A 22094-nucleotide genomic window follows, 5' to 3' on the forward strand; every position below is an offset into this window, starting at 1 on the left:
AATGCTTCGAGCGGTTTAAACGTCTTAAAGGCGCTGAACGTTTCATAACCTTAAATGCGCTTTAAGACGCTTTAAATGCTAGAGTCGTTTAAATAGAACCTTGGATGTTGGAAACGGGGTTCGGACTTTTGGCAAATTTTCCCAGAATACACTCTAGGTGCTTGCTCGAGTCTAGAGGCTACGCACAAGGGACTAGAGAAAGGTTGTTTGCTAGAGGGAGAAAATATACACAATACACAGTTCTTTTTACCACCTTCAAAGCACCATCCACGGTGTTCTGATACGGAGGTGCAGAGTTTTGGTGTTTCCTGCTAGCTGACTTGAGCGTCGGAGTGCAAACGGCCGCTAGGGCGCCCTTTTTGTCCTTCTTTGCAGGTGTCCACAGGTAGCCAGAGGGAAGGTGTCCCTAGCTGACGGGCAAGGTTGCACACAAAGACGTCCCAGGTCAACCGGCCGGAACAGGGTCCGAGACTCATCGCAACAGACTAGCTCGTCCTCTAAACAAGGGATTATTCTAAAGTCTATATCACTCTCCCTACCAAAATGATATTTAAGCTGGCATTTTTCTTTCCTAAGAGCTACTATTTAGTTGCGGTGGTGTATATGGAAGTTTCCTCTAAAAGGTTCTCAGGTGTCTAGGGGTACATGACTTGGTTATCCATCATACAGAGTATCTAGAACAGAAAACAACAAGCAAATGCAAACACACATTCAAGCAATGAAAACAACACATATTTCAGATTTAAGAAAAACAATGAAACTAGCCGAAATAACAATCAGCATAATCAGAAAAGGATGAATACAGAACAGTCCCAGCTCAGGCGATATGATCATAATGAAGCGTCAAACAAACAATGATGCCTGTTCATAGTCATGAGTTGAGGAGGTTTCCCTGGTTAAGGAAGGAGGTGCAGAGGGTTTGAGAGAGGCGCAAAAGCTTCGTTAAAGAGAAATGAAAAAGTGAAAAACGCTGAGGATTTTCGAATGTAAGTAAAACGATGGTGAGAAGGGCAAGCGAAATTTCCTTCCAACCATTGATGAAAAGCCACGTGCACGCTCACAATGGAGTATGGTGAGACGTCATCTCAGAGACTCTTCGTGCGTCGCGCCACACCCGCCACTACGAGAAGGACACGTAAGCTACCAAGGGCGTACAAGTATTCCCTTCACTGAAGCAAACTCAGCTCGAGACTGAGGGCTTGTGTACTGGACCAGAGCACTCAGAGCTTAGCATTCGGTGGTCGAACCTCAGCACCTGTCATAGACAGGTCAGCTCAACTATTGGGCTAGAGTAACGGACCATGTGATTGGGCTCCAGGTGTATGTATAAGTCCAATTTTGTATAGTTAAGGTAGTCCTTCCTGCACAAGGCTTCGGCGCCCAACGATGGGTAATTATGGACCTAGGGGTGCGCTCAGTGTGCAGGGGGTCTAACTTAAGTAAATACTTTCTTTTAAAAGCTAAGCCCATGTGTGCTAGTGCATGTAAGGGTTAGGTTGTATATATAACGAGAAGGAGCGTAGCGCCACGTTGTGGGTGCCTACGTAGAAAGACTGGACCCCTGATGTTGGTACATAAGTTGGTACCCTAGTGGTTATTCTGTTATTATTTTATGCACTCCTTGGAGGAAAGATTTTGTTTTGTTGCAGCACCAAGAGAGTGTGCCCCTAAACAGAATATTTTCCTGTTCAGTATGCTTTCAGTTGAGATTAGATTTTCGTGATGGAAAGTCGTTACAAGAGGTAAGTTATAAAAGAGGCTTGAGACTCCAGATAAAGGTACGGTGTTTCTAAGACTGAAACTTGTTACTTCTTGATTGTTATAAGCCCTATACTGGCTTGATCGTCGAAGTGCAATCAACAGGTAGGGCTCCCTCTGTTTCAATGGAGTCGCGTTCCTACGCAACAAAGGGAAAAGCAAATTCTAGTAGAGACAAATGGAGCTAGAGTTAGTCATCAAAGTCAACCAGCGAGCAGGTCAACCAACATGAACAATATATATATAATATAATATATATAATGTACGATAATAGTAATTTGTACTATATAACGTAATTTGTACTTACAGGACCTATGAAACAACTAGTTTCTTCTTCTCTTCTTGGTATCTCGCTCTTACTGCTATCTTGGGCTTTCAGCTACAAGGTCCATTGGATTGGGTTTAGGCTAGTTCTTGATTACTAGATATGGGTTTTCATTTTTCTGCTGGGTCGGAATCTACTCTCGGCTTCTGGGCTCGGGGTTGCTCTTGAGTGGGTGTGCAAAGGGCCTCGATGATAAAGTCAGAATCAATTGGTTTAGATATCAGATAAAAATCACTCTCCTTAACTCTTAAGAAGATCAATTATTTATAGTTCTCACTTGTTGGGTTTTAAACTTAATTGAACTTTTACTCTCCGCACCTTGCAATTATTAAATATACTCTAAATGTTTTGAGCCTATTTATTGGGCTTTGATACAGTGTTTCCTTATTCTATTATTTATTTATTTTAGTTTAGTTTTTCATCATGTTGATGACCTCTCGACCTTTCGGCCTCTCAGCCTAGCTAGTACATAATTCATATGTATAACTTAATTCACTATAGTTTAGTATTCTTTGTTCTTCTATTTTATGTATGTTTTTGTAATTTTTTGTGTGTTTGAAGCATGCATCAATAGTAAAATAAACTGAGCACACCACCAACAAACCACTATGATTAGTTATTACAATATCTCGTCACCATCTTAGATGAAAAAATGGTAATATCAGTATAGATAGAAATCATCCAGCTTCAAAATCGCTGATAAAGATAGAAGAATATGAAATTTGTTGAACAATCTTTTTCTTCTTCTTAGTTTTATTGTAGGTTTTATTTGGACATGTTACTAGGCTAATTTTTCTGGGTCATGTATTGGACCAATATTGGGCCAATAGAGTAGGGTGTAAATTGAAAAAGAAAGTTTAGCTACCCTAGGTCATCTGGGGTGTTAGAATCGAGGGCCTTAAACAAGAGGGGGGGGGGGGTGAATTGTTTTTAAACGTTTTTTGCAAAAATTGAAGGTATGAAGAAAGTCAAAGAAGAATCATAGCCAAAGCAATGAAGGAACACAAGATAGAAAACAGTTTTAGTTGAATTCTAGAAATTCAACTGGTTGTTTCTGTGATTCAACCGGTTGTTTTTATCAGCAGAGTATAAATATAACTAAAAAGTGATATAAAAGAGTTAAAGGAGAGAAAGAATCACACAAACAGTTTTATACTGGTTCACTCTTACACCAAGAGCTACATCCAGTTCCCAGAAACCTATGGGTATCCACTAAGTAATCAAAAACCAAATTACAAACACACAACCACCAAAGAAGTGATCTTGATCCCCTCAAGAACACACACTTCCTTTGGCACACCACAATCAAACCACATATCAGAACACCCTCTGATTCTGTGAACACCAATACTTACAGAATTACAAATGAAGAAAGAAATAGGATTGATCACACCTGATACAAATCAAATCAAAGTACACAGCAAGTCCTACTTCACTCTTAGAGAAATATCAAAAGCCTTAAGCAATCTTGGAGAAAAGTTGATTTTGTAAAGTTAATGCTAGAAGCGTAAAACAGAACATTTATACTCCAATTAGCAGCTGAAAACATTTATTATAAAAGTCAAATCAATTTCAAATCATTTAAAGCAGATTTAACTAACTCAACAGAATTCTGTTAAGAAAATTAAAAAAACAGTCGGTTATTTTGTCGAAATAACCGATTGAATTGGTTTGACAACAAAGTCAACCAAATTAAAATATGCTAAAACCAGTTTCAAAAACCTTAAGTATGAAACAACCAATTGAAATGATAAAACAACTGGTTGTTTTTCTGCTTCCTCATAAAACACTCTTTTAAAAAAGATTTGAATTAAACCAGCTTTGGATTCAAACTAAGAGTGAATTAACAAATTCAAACTACCCCAGAACACACACAACTAAGCTACAATCAGCCTTCAAGCAATCTATGGAGATTTGGAGTCATCAAAGCTCTTCCTCAACAGTACCAGAGAGTAATTCCATCTAGGATCTCTTACACTACTGAACCAGTTTTCACTATGTGATTTCCACAAAGAAAATCAACAAAATCAGTGTGAAAAACTAGTGCAAGTGAGTGTGAAAATCAGAGTTTCCTACACAACTATACATTAATACTAAAACCAATTACAAACAACAATAAACCAACAACCAAACCAGCATATTCTCCCCCTATCTTTCTTCACAAATAGAGTAGAAGACTATAAAAACAGTTTGACAAGAAAAAATTAAGAAATGTTTTGAGAATCTACAATTCCCAACTCATTTCTTAAGAGAAAGAACATGTCCTTTGACAAGGGCTTGATGAAAATGTCTGCCAGTTGCTTTTTGTTTCAATGAATTTCACTTCCCAATCTCCATTACTGACATGATCCCAGATAAAGTGATGTCGGATCTCAATGTGCTTTGTTTTGTAGTGTTGAATCTGATTTTTGGTAAGATTTATAGCACTTGTATCATCACACAGCAAAGACACCTTGCTAACTTGTAGTCCAAAATCTTCTAACTGTTGTTTGATCCAAAGGATCTGTGGACAACAGCTTCCAACAACAATGTACTCAACTTCTGCAGTTGACAAGGCCACCAAAGCTTGCTCTTTATTGTTTCAGCCTCATCAGCACTCATGTAGCAACTTGTAGACATAAGTGTTGTTGCAGCTTTACACTTTTCCATCTCAAACTTTTTTAGAATCTCTTTGCAATACTTAGATTAACATAGAAAAATACCATCCTTAGTTTGCCTGACTTGCAATCCCTAGAAGAAAGACAACTCACCCATCATTGACATCTCAAACTCCCCCTGGATGGTTGTCACAAACTCTTTACACAAGTTATCATTAGTAGCACCCAAAATAATATCATCAACATATATTTTGTACTAAAATAATAGCAGAATTGGACTTCTTAATGAAAAGATTCTTATCAATTTTCCCTCGTTCATACCCATGAGAGAAGAGGAAATTGTTAAGTCTCTCATACCATTGTCTAGGAGCTTGTTTTAGCCCATATAAATTCTCTTTCAACTTATACACATGATTAGGAAGCAAATGATCCTCAAATCAAGGTGGTTGTGATACATATACCTCTTCATTGATGATTCCATTCAAGAAGGCACTTTTCACATCCATATGGAATAGCTTGAACCCACTTATATAGGCAAAGGCAAGCAGCAACCTTACAGCCTCCAATCTGGCTATTGGAGCAAATGTTTTATCATAATCAATCCCCTTTTTGCAACTAGTCTAGCTTTGTTCCTTGTGATCACTCAAGATTCGTCTAGCTTGTTCCTGAATACCCACTTGGTTCCAATGATGTTCATCTGATCTGATCTAGGAACCAAAGTCCACACATCATTTCTGGTAAATTGGTTAAGCTCCTCATGCATAGCAACAATCCAACTTTCATCCTTTAGAGCTTCACTAATTGACTTAGGCTCAACTTCAGAGACAAAGGCCATGTGCTTGCAGTAGTTTGAGACAGTTCTTTTGGTAGACACACCTCTTTGAATCTGTCCAATAATGTTTTCCACAAAAAGATCCCTAGGAATTCTCCATTCTTGGGGTAATTCATCCTGCTGTAGAAATTCAACCGGTTGTTTCACAGAAACAATCAGTTTTTTTTCTGAACAGTTCTCCAGATTCTTCAAGGTAGTGATCTGCTCATTTTTTTCTGCATTAACAAATTCAAACTACCTCAAAACACACACAACTAAGCTACAACCAGCCTTCAAGCAATCCATGGAGATTTGAAGTCATCAAAGCTCATTTTCAACATAAGGTTCCCAAGTAAGTGTCTAGGGTAAAAAAGAGACATGAAGTTTCTAGGTGGAAGCATGAAACATCCAAGCATGGCATGGGAAGCATGAGGAGTCCACCTAAGGATAAACATAGGCAAGGAAGGCATGAAGGTCCACATGCCACCTCCTCAATGAAGAGGTTTTCCTCCAATGAAGAAGAGCCACTTGTTAACCTCTAATTTGAGAAGATATACTCCAATGAGAGGAAATCATTTGTCACCATGAGAGTGGGGAGTTTTTAGGGTTAAAAACTAAACCTTGCCAAAATATTGTCTCACTTGAATCAAGTTCAGCACAAATATTGTGTCTAGCCTAGGAATCTTTAGAACGTGGTCTCACCACTTCTAAAATTCTACTTCCACATGTCAAATTCATCTTTATAATCTGAATTCCACCTTCATAGAACTTTCGCATTGCCTCCATTGAATCCATACAAAATCACAAACTCTAAAACAAGTAAGGATTCAATACGGTTTTTTATGAATTATACAAACTGCATTATGTAATTTAGATATGCACTTTAAATAAAATACATTTGTAGTTAAGCTAAATTACATAATTAATTTTATGTTCCCATAATCTATTAGCTATTGTGTGTGAACGTATCTTCTATGTAATGCCATACAAGATCACGTTACAGACCATGAATCTCTACATGCACAATGTAAAAATGAAGGAATACATTAGGCTTCTTATGCATTTCTAACTGGCGACAAAAGCACAAAAATGGTGCAATTTTGTCCTGAAATTTTGAGAATAGGAAGAATTTTTTTTTATTACGAAAATAGGTATGTCGTGAGACAGAAACACGACTTTGAAAAATATTTTGTCAAGAAGTCATAACACGACTTTTCTGGGGAAAAATTATTAAGAAGTCATCACCCATGCACAACTTCAGTTGTATGACATTTACATTGAAATCGTGCATGCAGAGCACGACTTCAACTTTACTCATATTTTTTTTAGAAATTGTTTATTTTTTGTTTTTAAAAAAATTTGAATAATTAATTGAATTATTAATTTGACTAATTTTATAAAATTAAGAAGAGATATAGTTAATTTTTAATTAAAATATGGTGTTAAAAACTTAAACCATACCCTATAAAATATAAACTCTAACTGAAAACGTAATAGCTAAACCTTAACCCTTAACTCAAAGGTAAAAGCTCTAAATGAAAATGGAAACATAAAACGTAAGCAAAAAGCCTAAAATATAAAAAATACTAAAAATAATTATTAGTAAATGGTTAATGTTTTGCAATTTTGGTATCCACAATCCCAACTAGGGATTAACCATCAGATTCCAAACCTCTTTTCTAGTAACTTTCATTTTTAACACGTCTCAATACCAACTCTCTATCAAAAGTTATTTTTTTATCGACAATGAATAAAAAATAAATTAGAAGGAGTACTTGGGGTGTTCCAACCCATATACAAAAGAAAAAGTTTCAGCTTCAAAGAACTGGTTGATCCAAGACAGCCAAACCAACAAAAGAAAAGCCACAACCTATCAGGTTTAAAACCCCATAGATACATCCTAATATATTCCCCTTCTTGAGCGCGCCCTACTAAAGCTTTCCAGCTTACCACAAAAAGTCCTAAAACACCAAAACTAGATAAAAAATCATATGCCTATTCAGCAATATCAAACACCCCCTACTTCTATGATTTCCCTAGTTGCATGGACCTACTAAACATGGCTACCAACTCTATAAGCTAATTGCAGCCAAAGGAGTGGGATTCACATCTTCAATTTCTGACTTTGTTGAGCCACACAAGTTTCCCTCCCCCCTTATATGTGAGCATAAAATTATATTGCTCTGATTCCTACAACAACAAAACAAAACACCTTCCCCAGCAAAAAAACAACAACATGGATTTATAGTAAGAATAACTTAGTGAAAAACTAGAGAAATTAAGAGGAGAGAGAAGCAAAACCAGTAATCCCAGCTAAAAGAAAAAACATTTCTAGTTAAGAGCTTTTAAGCATAATATTGGACTAAGAGACCATTCAAAAAAGGAGAAAATGATTACTATAAGCACAAGTCTTGAGTTGGGCCATATACTGAATTTGCTCAACGCCTACTATCCTTTGTTTGAATACAATCAAGTTTCTATGATCCCAAATGTTCCAAACAATTGTCGTCCACATGCCCTTCCAATTCAGATTTTGCTTAGAATTTACATGAGGCAGATAAAAATGCTCATAATTCTTATATAGATTGTTGTGTTGGACAAACTGGGTATGTACTTGTCTAAAATAAGAGTTCCAGACAGCTAGAGCTATAACACAACCAAGAAAAAAGTGGTTTACAATTTCTACATCTTGAGAGCAGAGAGATCATAAAACACTTTCTAAATTAATCCCTATATTTAACCCTCATAGGGACTTTGCCTAAAAATATACTTCAGGCTAGGGCTTGAGCATTGGGAACAACTTTTACATACCAGAAAATTTCAAAAAAATATGTTGTTTTCATCCCTCGTGTCATTCTTTAAGATTTTGTAGGCTAACCTAACTGAGAAGCTTCCTTTCTGTTCACCTAGCCATGTCCATGTGTATCCCTCTTTAGATTTACATTGTTTGTTTGACTAATTAATACTTCTTCTTGTACTCTCTCCCACTCAAATCTATTCCTTATCCACTGCAGACTCCAAATCCAACCTGTTTCTATCCAACTCCTTACTTCCCCCACTCTCTTCCCTTGGTCTATTGATATAAAATGCAACCTTGGAAAATTATGTCCAAGGTTATCATCTCCTACCCATTTATCTTCCCAAAATCTAATCCTTTCTCTTAAACCTATTTTCCAACCAATTGTTTTTCCAAACCATTTTTTATTTCCTCCCTATCCACATGCTTTAGTTACATCTCTCCACCACCAAGACTTAAGTCTATTTGGTATACTTCTATCGTGAGCTCTACCAGGCTTCTACTTAGACAATAAAACTTTTCTCCACTTCCCATTTGTTTCAGTTCCTAGGTGCCACATCCACTTGGCAAGTAAAACTTTATTGAATGTTTCAATTTCCTTAATACCTAAGCCCCCCTCTTCTTTTGACTTACAAATAATAGTCCAACTTACCCAAGCTATTTTGTTAGTGACACTCACTCAACCCCACAAAACGTTTCTATGAACCTTTGTAATTTCCTGACACACAGAGATTGAAGCTCTGAAAATGGAAAAATAATAGAGTAACAATGTGGTGAGAACAAACTTTATCAAACATATTCTCCCTACCATAGACAAATACCTACCCTTCCAAGCATTGAGTTTTCCTTTAATTTTATCTAGATTGGTTTCCAAATTTTTTTTCCTCGATTGCCTTTTCAATTACTTCCCTTTCGGCACCTATTGATGTTATCTTTGACTTATGAAAGTTGACCCTTAAGCTAACACAAAACACCTAAGAATGAATTTTATAGTAAGTACATTTTGGTGATTAACTTAGCAGATGAAGAGGGTGCCATTCGTAAACTGAAGGACACTTGCTTCTATCTCATGATTTCCTCTTTTTAGACCCTGAAGTAATTCTATCTTTAGTGGTTGTCTTACTAGCCCCGACAAACCATCTACTACAATGAAAAACAAAAATGGTATCAAAGGTTCTCATTCTTCTACCCCTAGTTGGTTCGAACTTTGGAGTTGGACTCGCATCAACTAATATTGAAATCATGACTAATTCCATGATGTCTTTAATCTAGGACTTCCTATTAAAACCTAGTTATGACTATTTAAAGTTTTTTTTTTTAATTTTTGTCAAATTTTCAATAATTTTAACAATTTAATTAATTATTTTATTTAGAAAAAAAAACAAACTATTTTCTTAGAAAAAAATCAATAAAGCTAACGTGTAGTTTTAATTCCATACACTAAGGTCCTGCATGAATATGTGTCAACTTTTTCGCAATCATTTCTTTTAAAGAAGTCATAGATGGATAGCATAACTTCCTCACAATTTTATTTTTTCAAAATAGGATTTCTTATTCACAGTTTACCAATTTTTCGTAATAAAAAATATTCTACCCATTTTCGTAATTTCATAACAAAATTACATTATTTATGTGCTTTCGCCTCGTGATGGCTTTTGTTCTATTTCTTGATGTACGAGTCCAGCTTACTTTCCTTCTATTTTTTTACTCAAGAGACAGACCCTCCTTAAACCCTTTTCTTACACGTCCATACTCTCACTTCGTGGTTAATCAAGAGATAGAAACATGTGACCCTCAACTTCACCTGTTAAATAGTTTTCACGGAGATAATGTTAATCTCGAGTTGTGAGCTTAATCAGTTTTCACATGTGGTGGTCATCAAACACATTCAGATATGATGGTGATAGAATATCTAGTTGTGTTCATCAAACACATCTACATGGAAATTTTAGCAAGTTTTTCCACAGAAAAAACAAAAAACTTGTTTATGTAAAATTATCATATAATTTTATAACAATATTAAGAGAAGAAGAAAACATGTAACATAAAACGTAGAAACAGAAGTTAAATAGTGAAACAACTCGATTTCCATAACTTAGCCAACTTATCCAACGCAACACGTGAAGTTCCACCTTCAACCAATGCTTCCGCAGCACTTAGTTTCATCTTGAAAACCCTCTGACGAATATCTTTCCCTGTTTCCGATTCCATGAGTTCCCTCACTCGCTCCCCCAACTCGGTCCTACTCACAAACCCATCTTTCTCCTCTTTCACTGCCAAAGCCACCTTCATTTCCTGCACCATTAACACCCTATTCAGCTTCTGCTCCGCGTACAGTGGCCACGCCACCATTGGCACCCCTTCGGACACGGCTTCCAGCACCGAGTTCCACCCGCAGTGAGTCACGAACCCCCCCACCGAGTGGTGACTCAGAATCTCCATCTGTGGGGCCCAGTCCCGCACCACATACCCCTTCTCCTTCGTCCTTTCCAAAAATCCTTCTGGCAACAACTCGTTCAGACTCGGTTTCTCCTCCACCGAGTCACTGCCTTCCAATTCGGTCCTCACGACCCACAAGAACCTTTGCTCGCTCTGCTCCAACCCAATTGCTATCTCCATCAACTGCTTCGTCGAGAACCTCCCCATGCTTCCGAAACACAGCAACACGACGCTCTGACTTGGTTGTGACTCGAGCCAACTCAGACACCCTTTGTCTTCTTCCCCGTATGGTTCAGAAATCACGGGACCAACACAAAAAAGCGGTGGCATGGTCCTATCATTGTTCAACGCCGCAATGGCTTTCTCTTCCATCGCTTCGCACGTGTTTATTATAATCCCAGAACTACCCTTCATGGATTCCTGTATCTGACTGAAAATCTGACTACTGTGGCTCAAAGGGTCGCGGGATTCGTTCGGAAGATCATCGATGGAGAGTGCAGGTAACCCTGGGAAGTTAAGTTGAAACGTTTGTTCTTGTACCTGTTTTGGGAGAGTGGTGCCGAAATGAAAGAGCACAACGAGGCTGAAGGCTGCGGAAGTGAAGTAGAAGAAAGTGGGGATGTCTGTGTTTAGATTTTCAGTGAGGGTTTTGGGGTTGCTGAAGTTTAAGAAGTCCATGACTAGGGCTTTGAGGTTGGATACTTTGGCGAGGGATTGCAGTGCAAGGGCAACGTTTTGGGTGCTGTGGCGGGAGAGTTCGAGGGAGATGAGGTGAGGGGGGAGGGAAGGGGTGTCGAGGGGGAGATGGGCGAGGGGGACGCTGTGGAAGGTGATGGCAGGGATGGTGGCGGAGACGGCGGCGATGTATTGGGCGTTGGAGTTGCAGGCTAGAGTGACAGTGGCGTTGGGGGATGGGGTGAGGATGAGGATGGTGATGGAAAGCGAAGGGTGGTGGGAGAGAATGAGCTTGCCGAGCTCCACCATGGAGACTAGGTGTCCCCTACCTATGTTAGGGTACAGAACAATGGTATCCTTCATTTTGGACAAAAATGTTAAGTTGAGTTTTTGTGTGATGGAGTTTTTAAGGGAGACTCTGCGTCTATTTATGGACAATAATGAGCCATCTCTATTTATCTTCACTCACTTTTCTCACAAATCATCATGGCTTCACAAACGAAGCTATAAAACAAAGGTTAATTTAATCTTTACAATTATATTAAATATGTTACTTACCCATTTCCTTAGGGAAAGCCAAAATAATGTTTGACAATGAAAGGATATGGATCCAATACAATAGTTATATATCGAGTCGAATATCTTGCCCAGCCTGCTTAAAACTGAAATAAAAAAATAATTTATAAATTAATTATATTTTTAATATATATTAAAATAAATTAAAAATTAAAAATAACTTATCTCATCCAATCTTATTTTTAAGGGGTCATTGATTACTTGAACAAAATCTAATTAGACTCATCTGTTTTGTTATTTAGAAATCGACAATGATACTTTATTTTTTTTCATACTCTCACTTGACAATAATATTATTTTTTCACACTTTCAATAATATTATTATTTTATTTTTAAATTTTATTTATTTTTATTTTTACTAGTTGAATATAATATTTTATTATTAAAAAAATTGTAAACTAGAAGTAAGAGAAAAAAAAAATGTTAAACAAACAATATTATTGGTTATTAAGTGAGAGTGTAAAATAATTAGAATGTAAAAGTATTAGTGTCTCTTCTGAAATTTCTGAAATTTTTATGTAATTTTGTAAGGAACACTATTTTCCTCTATTTACTAATTTTCTTAACTAATGCTCTCAACCGAACCCAAATGTTATTATTTAAGGAAATAATGTGCTATTAAGTACTAGTGTAGTAAAGAGTGTTTTCTAATTTATCTTTAAATCAATTATATTTTATCCTAGTTAATAATGTATTTATTTAAAAAATAAATTACTTTAATAATATATTTATTAATATTACTTATATATATATATATATATATAAACGCTATAACTTATAGTAAATAAATCCGTTACTAATATGTTATTAAACCGTGTAATGATGCGTATCTAATGTTATTTAATAGTATGACAATACAGTGTCATTAAAATAACATTACTTTGGATTCAAATATAAACATAACTTCACAGCTAATTAAATTTATTTAATGTTGTTATTTTATAAAATAAAGAAAAACGTTTTTCAAATTACACGATCATTTATTCATGTGTTGGTTATTACTGAAATTAATATATTATACTATAATTTGTAGATATTTTTTTTAGACGTGACTATATATCACTCTCAGCGAAAATTCTTCTAGATCAAATATTTTTTCTAAGGTGTAAATTGATTACCTTTTTTCTAAGGTGTAAATTGATTGAATTTTTCAAATTTCAATCTAAATCTAGTTGTTCAACGTGGACCGAAGACCACTTGACCCTAGGTCTAGGCTTAATCTTCCTGACTTAGAATTTATCTAAGTCCAACTTACATTTAAATCTCATTAACTTCGCTTGACTTAACGTGGACCCAATCAACTTGGGTTGACTTGGACCCAACCCGACTTAGTCTAACATGGACTTGAACTAACTTAGTTTGACTTTTGCCTAACCCACCTTAACTCGACATTGACCCGTGGTGACTTGGGCCAATATAGACTTTGCTCGACTTATCTCGACATGGGTCTGACCCGAGACCTGAGTCTCACAAACTTGGTCTTGGCTTGATTCGGCCCAGCGTGAATCCAAGTTGTCTCAACCCAAAGTGGGCCTAGGCCGAGTCATCCTAAAGTGGATATGTTTCGATTTTTCCATAGGTGGACCAGGATGACTTCACCCAACTTGGACTTGGGTTTATTGAACCTAACGTGGATTGATTCAACTCAGATCAACCATTCTCCACTCAACCTAGGTTTCATTGACTTTGCTTGACTTGGGCTAAGCTTAACTTAGCCTTATGTTCTTGACCTCATGATGAAGAACCATCCTTGCTAAAAGCCACATTTTTTATCAACTAAAAGCAGAGGATCAACTTGAAGATTATAGTAGAAATATTTGCCACAATTTTGCATAAATTTTGTATATAATAGAATAATACTTTTGGGCCTTGTATTTTAGGCCAATATAGTGTAGGATTTTGGGCCTTGATAGATCAAGAAGAAGGCAACTGCATGGCGCCACTCAAAATCCTCCAAGAAGGCACCATGTGCTCTACTCAATGTGACTATTCATGTTTCTCCACTCTTTAGGCGCCACTTCAAATACCTCTTCAATATCCTTGTAGTGCCACTTATATTGTTACTAATGAAGAGTTTTCTAAGCCCTGGATTGCCACATGGAAACTCATTATTGGAGAGGACTAGGTTCCACATGTTATGAATGAAGAGTTTTTGTAGAACTTGGATAGTCATTTCTAGGAGATTTCTTAGTCTATAAAAAAGAGGATTTTTTCTTGTAATTTCTAGACTTGAATGATATATGAAATTGTGTTTATGAAATTCTCAACATAGTTCTCCAAATCTCCCTTTTATGATGCTCTTTGTATTCTAGAAACTCAAGGAAGTTGGCATAACCGCTTTGTTGACCCTTGCACCTAAAACCTCATGCCCAAACCACTTCTCCTCCATGGCCATTCGGTGCTTTCCTCTATGGATTTTTACAAGCTTCTGCTTCCTTCCATCAACTCTTCCCACACTCAAGGACAATTGCATCACCTCAATTTGGCCTGACATGGATATAACCTAATTTAGTTAACATGGGTCTAGCCCAACCTGACGAACGTGACATGATTTTGGTCCAGCCTTACTTGACTTGTGCATGACCTAACAAGGACTAACTTAGATCTAGTCTAGTCCACTTTGACATGGGTCAGTCTTAACTTGAGGTTGAACCCAACGGAACTTAGTCTGATATGGGTTTAGCTTGGCCCATCCTAACTTGGGTCTAACCTACCCTAACTTGACTTTAACTTAGCTTAGTTCAACATGTTTTGGGTTTGTCTCAGTCCAACCTTACATGACTTAGGTCCAACTTGGTTGACTTGCATGAGTTGGGCATTAACATTTCATAACTTGAAATCACCATAAACATTAATCCTAAAAAGAACTAATTTTAAATTGGAAATTTATTACCACAAAGAAAACCATGGAAAATATGTAACATGATTTGGGGAGAAGAATTAGCAAACGCCTCAGTTTTGCTTTCCCATACGTACCAAAAAAGGCCAAGATACGTCGCCTTCATTTTCACAAAGAAGGAAGCTATAAGAGTAGAGTTGGTTGTGACCGAAAAGAGTAAAAAATGAAAGGGTAGCGTGAGAAAGGGCGAGCTATGAAAGGGTTTTAAAATAAGGAAAAAGAAAATAGTGATGACAGAGGGTGAAAGAAAAAATAAGAAAGGTGAAAGAGAGTTGGGGTGGGTGAGAGAAGAAGGCAGAGTAAATTTTAACAAAAGGACATGCGTGATCCTTATAGTGTGCCATGTCTCAGAATAGGAAAAAGAAAAGAGTGATGAGAGAGGGTGAAAGAAAAAGGGTAATGATACGTTGACAATCCACATTTTTTATACAACCACATTACAATTCCCAATACTATTATTTTAATATTTTTTCATATCATTTAATTCCTAACTTACCCTTTATTATATATATATATATATATATATATTTCTAAATTTATCACATCAAGAGTTGTATACAACTATAAGGATTGCCAAACTATCGTTTTCCAAAGAAAAAAAAATAAGAAAGGTGAGATAGAGTTTGTGCTGGTGAGAGAAGAAGGCAGAGTAATTTTTAAAAAGACACGTGTGATCCTCATAGTCTGCCACATTTCACTTCCACGTGCTAATCTAAGATGTTCAAACTCAATATTATCTTTTGAAATTTATTTGATTTATTAAAATTGTTTGTATCCGTATCTTTGACACACAATGAATGTGTTTAACATACTTGCATGTTACATAGTTTTTATTATAAAATAATATTTTTTTATGCTAATTTATCTTAGTTAGTTTGAATTAACAATGTAAAATATAGAACTATTTAAAAGACAAAAGTAAAAACTTTCTTTATTATAGAATTTGGCATTTTAATTTCATCTTTCCTTATAATTATTTTTGAGACTGTGGTCAATAATATGCTTGTCACATCCTTTCTCTCCTACTCTCATTTTCTTTCCTTTTTTTTTACTTCTCATAACTTTGTCCTTTTTCTCACATCTTTTATGGTTGAGCACCAACTTGATGCCGACATAGTCTCAACCATAAATAGAGGGAGGTACCATTCTGATATAGTATGAAAGTTCTTCTTTTAAGGAGTTGTGTGTACTCATTTTTCTTCTTTGCTTGGTTGTTCTTGTTTCTATTGCCATCATGTAAAAAGAAACAACTCTTCTCTTCATATTTCTTGCATTTTCTTCACCTAAGCAAAAGTCTTGCTACCATTTGTGTATCTGTCAATCTTGAAGTCGACAACTATTATTCTTGGAGCAAATCGATGGTGACTACCTTTAGTGCAAAGAAACAACTTTGAATTTAATGATGGATTTGTTCCTTAACTTATGTAATTTGATTCATCTTATCCTACTTTGTGTCGATGCAACTATATCTTGGCTTGTTCATTATGTTTATGTTCTGATTTGCAAAAATATTTTATGGATAGACAAGGCTGAAAAAATATGCAGTGATCACAAATCTTGTTATTTACAAGGTGATCTTCTTCGCATATTTGAGTTACAAAAAAATCATCTTCTCTTAAAGAAGGAGTCCTCTCAGTTACTGGGTTATTTTACCAAAGGTTATATGGGATGAACTTTAGAGGTTTAAACCAGATCATGTATATATGTTTGCATGATAAAGTGTTTCGTGATGTTCTCTCAACTATTGCACAACGTAAACTATTGAGCAGTACAACAATGTGAGATCTCATGTTATGCTTATGGATCCTATTCCACGCATATCCAATATTTTCTCATATGTTTCTAAATAAAAATGACAAATCATTGGAAATATTTTTCTGCTCATCTTGAACTCAAGGTTAATTCTACTACCACAACATCTTCTTGCAAACATCATGGTCATATTGGGCATATTGAAGTCGCTTGTTATGACAAACATGGTCTCCCTTCAACTCAAGATAACAAGAACTAAAAATACAAAAATAATATGTACAAATTATGGAAGGAATGAACATACCATTGATACTTGTTATAGGAACCAAGGATTTCATCCTAGATACAAGTTCCACAATGGCAAAAACGATGTTATCAACAACATTGATGATATCAATGAAACTGGTAATGATTTGAATCAACAAAGTGCATTAGGAACTCAAGATGTTCGATTATCTCCACAACAATATCAAGGTCTTATGTATGTTATACAATAGTGAAATAATAAGGGCATTTCTGGATTAACATAAGTTAATCAAATCAAATATTCCTCAAATTATAACTACAAAAGGTAAATCGAAAGGCAATTTGTATTCTATCATTAATCTTTCAAAATCTCAAAATATAACTTCTTGGATTGTAGACTCAAGGGTTACTAACCATGTTACTTCATTAAAAAAAAAAATCATATAAATTTATCAATCCTATCATTGTTAAATTTCCTAATGGTACACATGTTTTTGCAAGCACACTGGAAATGTAAAAATCAGTGATTTTTTTTACCTAATTGATGTGTTGTACATACCTACATTTACATACAATACAATTTCTATGTATAAACTTGTATCATTTCATGAAATCATTTTCTGTCTTGCTTCTTGCAACATCCAAGATATAAAAACCAACAAGATGATTGGTATAAGTGATGTTAATGTTGACTTATTGATAAGTGTCAGATTTCAGTAATGTTTCATATTAAAATACAAACACGTATAGATATTAATTGATAAAATAAATATAAAATAACCCCTAATTTATGAATTTATACATTTTTACATAATTTATGATTTTAATTTGAATAAGAACGATTTATTCCCAAATTTGTGTTAATTTCAGGATTCTAGGAAAGGTGGAGATGAGATTGGGGAAAAGGAGAATATACAAAGCTAAAAATAGAAAGATGGAACGCACTAGCACTCACCCAAACTCGTCTAAGCGAGATCCCTAAAGTATCTTGCCCAGGCAAGATCACTCCAGTGACGTTGGGCCTTTTTTCGTACAACTTGCCGAGGCGAGTCCAATGATGTCCAAACGAGAAGTCACTTAGCCTAATCCCAACTAGGTTAAATATGAGGCTTGAGGCACAACCCTAAGTATCAGTGATTGAAAGGATCAACATCATTGAGTGGATTGGAATCCAATTGGGGTGAATAGAAGGTGTTAGAAACCCTAGAGGAGGCAGCTGTTAAGGAGAAACATTCTGGATTTTCTTTTCTTGCTCTCCATGCTTGTAACAACCAACATGTGTGGCTAATTCTACCCTTTGGGATTGGGAGTAATCTGTTCAAACTCTTATGTATTGAGGTGATATTTGAATATATTATTATGTTCTTAATTTATGATTGGTATTATCATTTTGTTTGTAATGCTTGTTTACCATGATCAAGATCCTTAAATTTGACCGAAAAGTACTTCTAAGTTTCTGACCCAAATGATAATGCTTAACATATTTGAACTCTAGGAATAAATTTGAAATGTTAATTGCTATCAACGTCTGATCGTAATGATAAAAAGTTTTTATATGCGAGGAATCGATATAAATGATTTTGTTACGGGTATCAATATCAATCAAAGGATAGAATATTATCATGCAAATTAAAATACAAAAGAGTAAGAAGGATGAACCACAATCCCTATTTTTCCAATTGAACCAACAAACTCTTTGACTTGTTTTCTTTTTAATCATTGCAATCATAACAAACTCCAACAAACTTTATTATTTTGATTTCAATTTAGTGAATCTTTTACTTGATTATTCAACCGTTCCTTGTGGGTTCGATATTTGTCCTTAGGGACAAATTATTACTTCTGACAACACAATGCACTTGTCGTAGAAAAGTCATCACTTATATACTCTTAATGTACATGCTATTCAATCTTGTTGTGTGAATTCTATTGTTGGTGCTCTACAATGTAATGTTCAAAACCTTGATCTTAGCCATGCTAGAATGGGACACTTATCTGTTGATGGACTTGTTATGAAACAACAACTTTCCTTTTATATTTAGTAATAAAAATATCATTTGTAATACTTGTCATCTTGCTAAATAAAAAAGTTTCATTTTCCTTCTGGTTATTTTTACATCAGTTATTCGTTTAACTTGAATCCTACAAACATTTGGGAACCATGTTTTAGTACTTCTAAGCATGGATATAAATACTTTCTTATCATTGTGATCATACACATTTTACTTGGATACATCATATGAAAGATAAATCTAAAGCTCAATTTAATTATCAATTTTAATGTTTTTTGTTAAAACTCAATTTGAAAAAACATAAAGATAAATATTTTTAGAACTAGTAATGGTGTTGAATTTAACATGAAAAATTACATTGATTATGAGGAAGTTGTGCATTAAAAAACTTGTGTTGAAACACTTGAAAAAAAATGGAATAATTGAGTGAAATTATCAACATTTACTCTATGTAACTCGTGCTCTTCTATTCTAATATAATCTTACTCCTAAATTTTTGTATTACACTCTTAATCATGTTGTTTATTTGATAAATTGTATTCCCACTCTCTTTCTTAATAATGTTTCAACTTTTGAAAAACTATGAAAAACCTTGTGACATTACCAATCTCAAAAAAATCAAATGTCTTTGTTATGTTAATACTATCATTACACAAAGAAAACTTGATTCAAGATCCAATCTGAGAATATTTATATGGTTTAAAGAATATAATGATATCTCTCTTAAATCTTGAATCACATAATATTGAAGTATTTCAAAATGTGAAATTGTTTTAGGATTATTTACCCTATATAAATAATTCAGCTTAAAAAATCAAAACTAGTTCTCTCTTATTTTTTTTTAGCTTACTTGTATCATCTAGTTTTCATAATGATATGTTTGACATTGCTATAAAAAATCATAATCCTACTTATCAAAAACATGTTACCTTTGAACCAAATGAGGATGAGGATAATAATAATACCTCCTTTATTGCTTGTTAAACTATGTGTACTCGTCAGTCACCAACTACAAGACTATTAAGTCATCCTAACCTCAACTAGATTTAAGCTTCAATCAAGTATCAAATATCCAATTGAATATTTTGTGTTTCATACTAGTCTATCACCATCTTTTAAACATGTTATCGTATCCATTAACACAAAAGATTGGCCTAAAAGATATGCATAAGCTTCTAAAATGAAACACTAGTAGAAAGTGATGGATGAAGATATCCTACTCTTTTGAGACTAATAACACATGGACTATTACATATTTACCACCAAATAAGTTTACAACCGATTGCAAATGGATGTATAAAATTAAACACCATGCAAATAGAATTATAGATTGATATAAAGCTTGTCTTGTGGCAAAGGGTTACACTAAGTTGGAGGGATTGGATTTTCTCGACACCTTCTCTCGTGACCAAATTAACCAAGGTTCACCTACTCTTATCTTTGGTTGCCAGGAACCTAAAACAACTTGACACGAACAATGTCTTCCTTTATGGTGAACTTCATGAAGAAGAATATATACAAATTTCATCAAATATGAATATTATTGCATCTAACCAAGTATGTAGGTTGCATAAGTCATGTATGGACTTAAATAGGCTAGCATGAAATGGTATGAGAAGCCTTCTACCTTCCTCATTTCAAATGGTTATTATCACTATTCTGCAAATCATTCTTTCTTTCTAAAATTTACAAATTATGTTAGCATTATGGTCATTATATATGTTAATGATATCATTCTCACTAGAAATGATATTGTTAAAATAAAACATGATAAATCTTCTTAACAAATATTTTAAAATAAAAAAACCTTGAAGATTTGACATATTTTCTTGGTCTTTGATGAACTTTTTATGACAAGTGTACCGAGTCAAAATTAATAAATTGTCCCTAAGGATGAATATTGAACCCACAAGGAACAATTCTAAAATCTCTAGTATAATATTCACTGAATATAAGAAAATGTGTAAAATTTTGTTGCAAATGTTGTTTGTATCATGAATTTGTAAGAAATTAAATAAAAGCAAAGTAAATGATTTGGATGAATCAATTGGGAAAATTGATATTGGAGTTCATCCTTCTTACTCGTTTGTATTTTCAATGAATAAAAACATATAACATTCCATCTTGATTGACATTGACGCACATATAAAAATCATTCATATCGATTTCTCACATACAAAATTATTAAGATAGTCTTCGAAATATCGATTCCTCGCATATTTATAAAAACTCCTTATCATTAGGAACAAATGTTATAAAACAATTAACATTTTAAATCTATTACTAGCATTCAAATATGTTAAGCATTATCATTTAGGTCATATGCTTAGAAGTACTTTCCAGTCAAATCTAAGGATCAAAATCATGAATCAAGATTTAAACTTTAATAATAAAATAACAATACCAATCATCAATAAAAAACAAAATATTATAAATAAATATCACCTTAATACATAAGATTTTGAACAAATTATTCTCAATCCCAAAGGGAAGAATTAGTCACTCATGTTGTCATTCCAAGCATGGAAAGCAAGAAAAAAGATCTAGGGTGTTGATAAGTGTCAAATTTTAGTAATATTTCATATTAAAATATAGGCACTTATGGGTATTAATTGCTAAAATAAGTAGAAAATAACCCCTAATTTATGAAATTATACCTTTATACATATTTTGTGATTTTAGTTTAAATAAGAACTATTTCTTCCCAAATTTGTGTTAATTTAAGGATTATAGGAAAGAATGAAGATGATTAGGCAAAAGGAGAATAATATAAGCTAAAAACGGAAAGTTGGAAGGCTCGACACGCTCCAAGCTAACACAAGCCCACCTCATCATCAAAGCATCTCGCTCAAGCGAACTCATTCTCGCTTGAGCGAGAATGCTCCCACAACATTACGTGTTTCGACATTTTACTCACCCAAGCGAGCTCAATCTCTCTTGAGCAAGAATCCACTTAACCCAAGTCATTTAGGTTAAATAGGGGGCTTGAGGCACAACCCTAGTGTGCAAGATTGAGGGAAAAACACCATTGAGAGGATTGTAACCCAATTGGGAGAATAAAAGGTGTGAGATACATTAGAGGAGGCAATCGTCAAGGAGAAACATCCTGGATATTCTTTTCATGCTATCACTGCTTGTAACATACATCATGATGGATATCCACTAGGAGAGGATTTTATTAATGAAGGAAGAGGATTTTCACCTACA

The 22094-nt window shown here is 34.7% G+C and overlaps 1 protein-coding gene across 1 annotated transcript; it reads right to left on the bottom strand.

The window, feature by feature from the left end:
• Window positions 1–10272: 10272 nt before the first annotated feature.
• On the bottom strand, window positions 10273–11943 carry LOC137837537 (isoflavone 7-O-glucosyltransferase 1). Its single transcript, XM_068646558.2, has one exon. It carries the CDS (start codon window positions 11763–11765, stop codon window positions 10353–10355), a length of 1413 nt encoding a protein of 470 aa, XP_068502659.1. The 5' UTR covers window positions 11766–11943; the 3' UTR covers window positions 10273–10352.
• Between the last annotated feature and the right edge of the window lie 10151 nt (window positions 11944–22094).

This window comes from Phaseolus vulgaris, chromosome 4 (assembly GCF_051622355.1).
Source record: "Phaseolus vulgaris cultivar YP4 chromosome 4, ASM5162235v1, whole genome shotgun sequence".
NCBI lineage: Eukaryota > Viridiplantae > Streptophyta > Magnoliopsida > Fabales > Fabaceae > Phaseolus > Phaseolus vulgaris.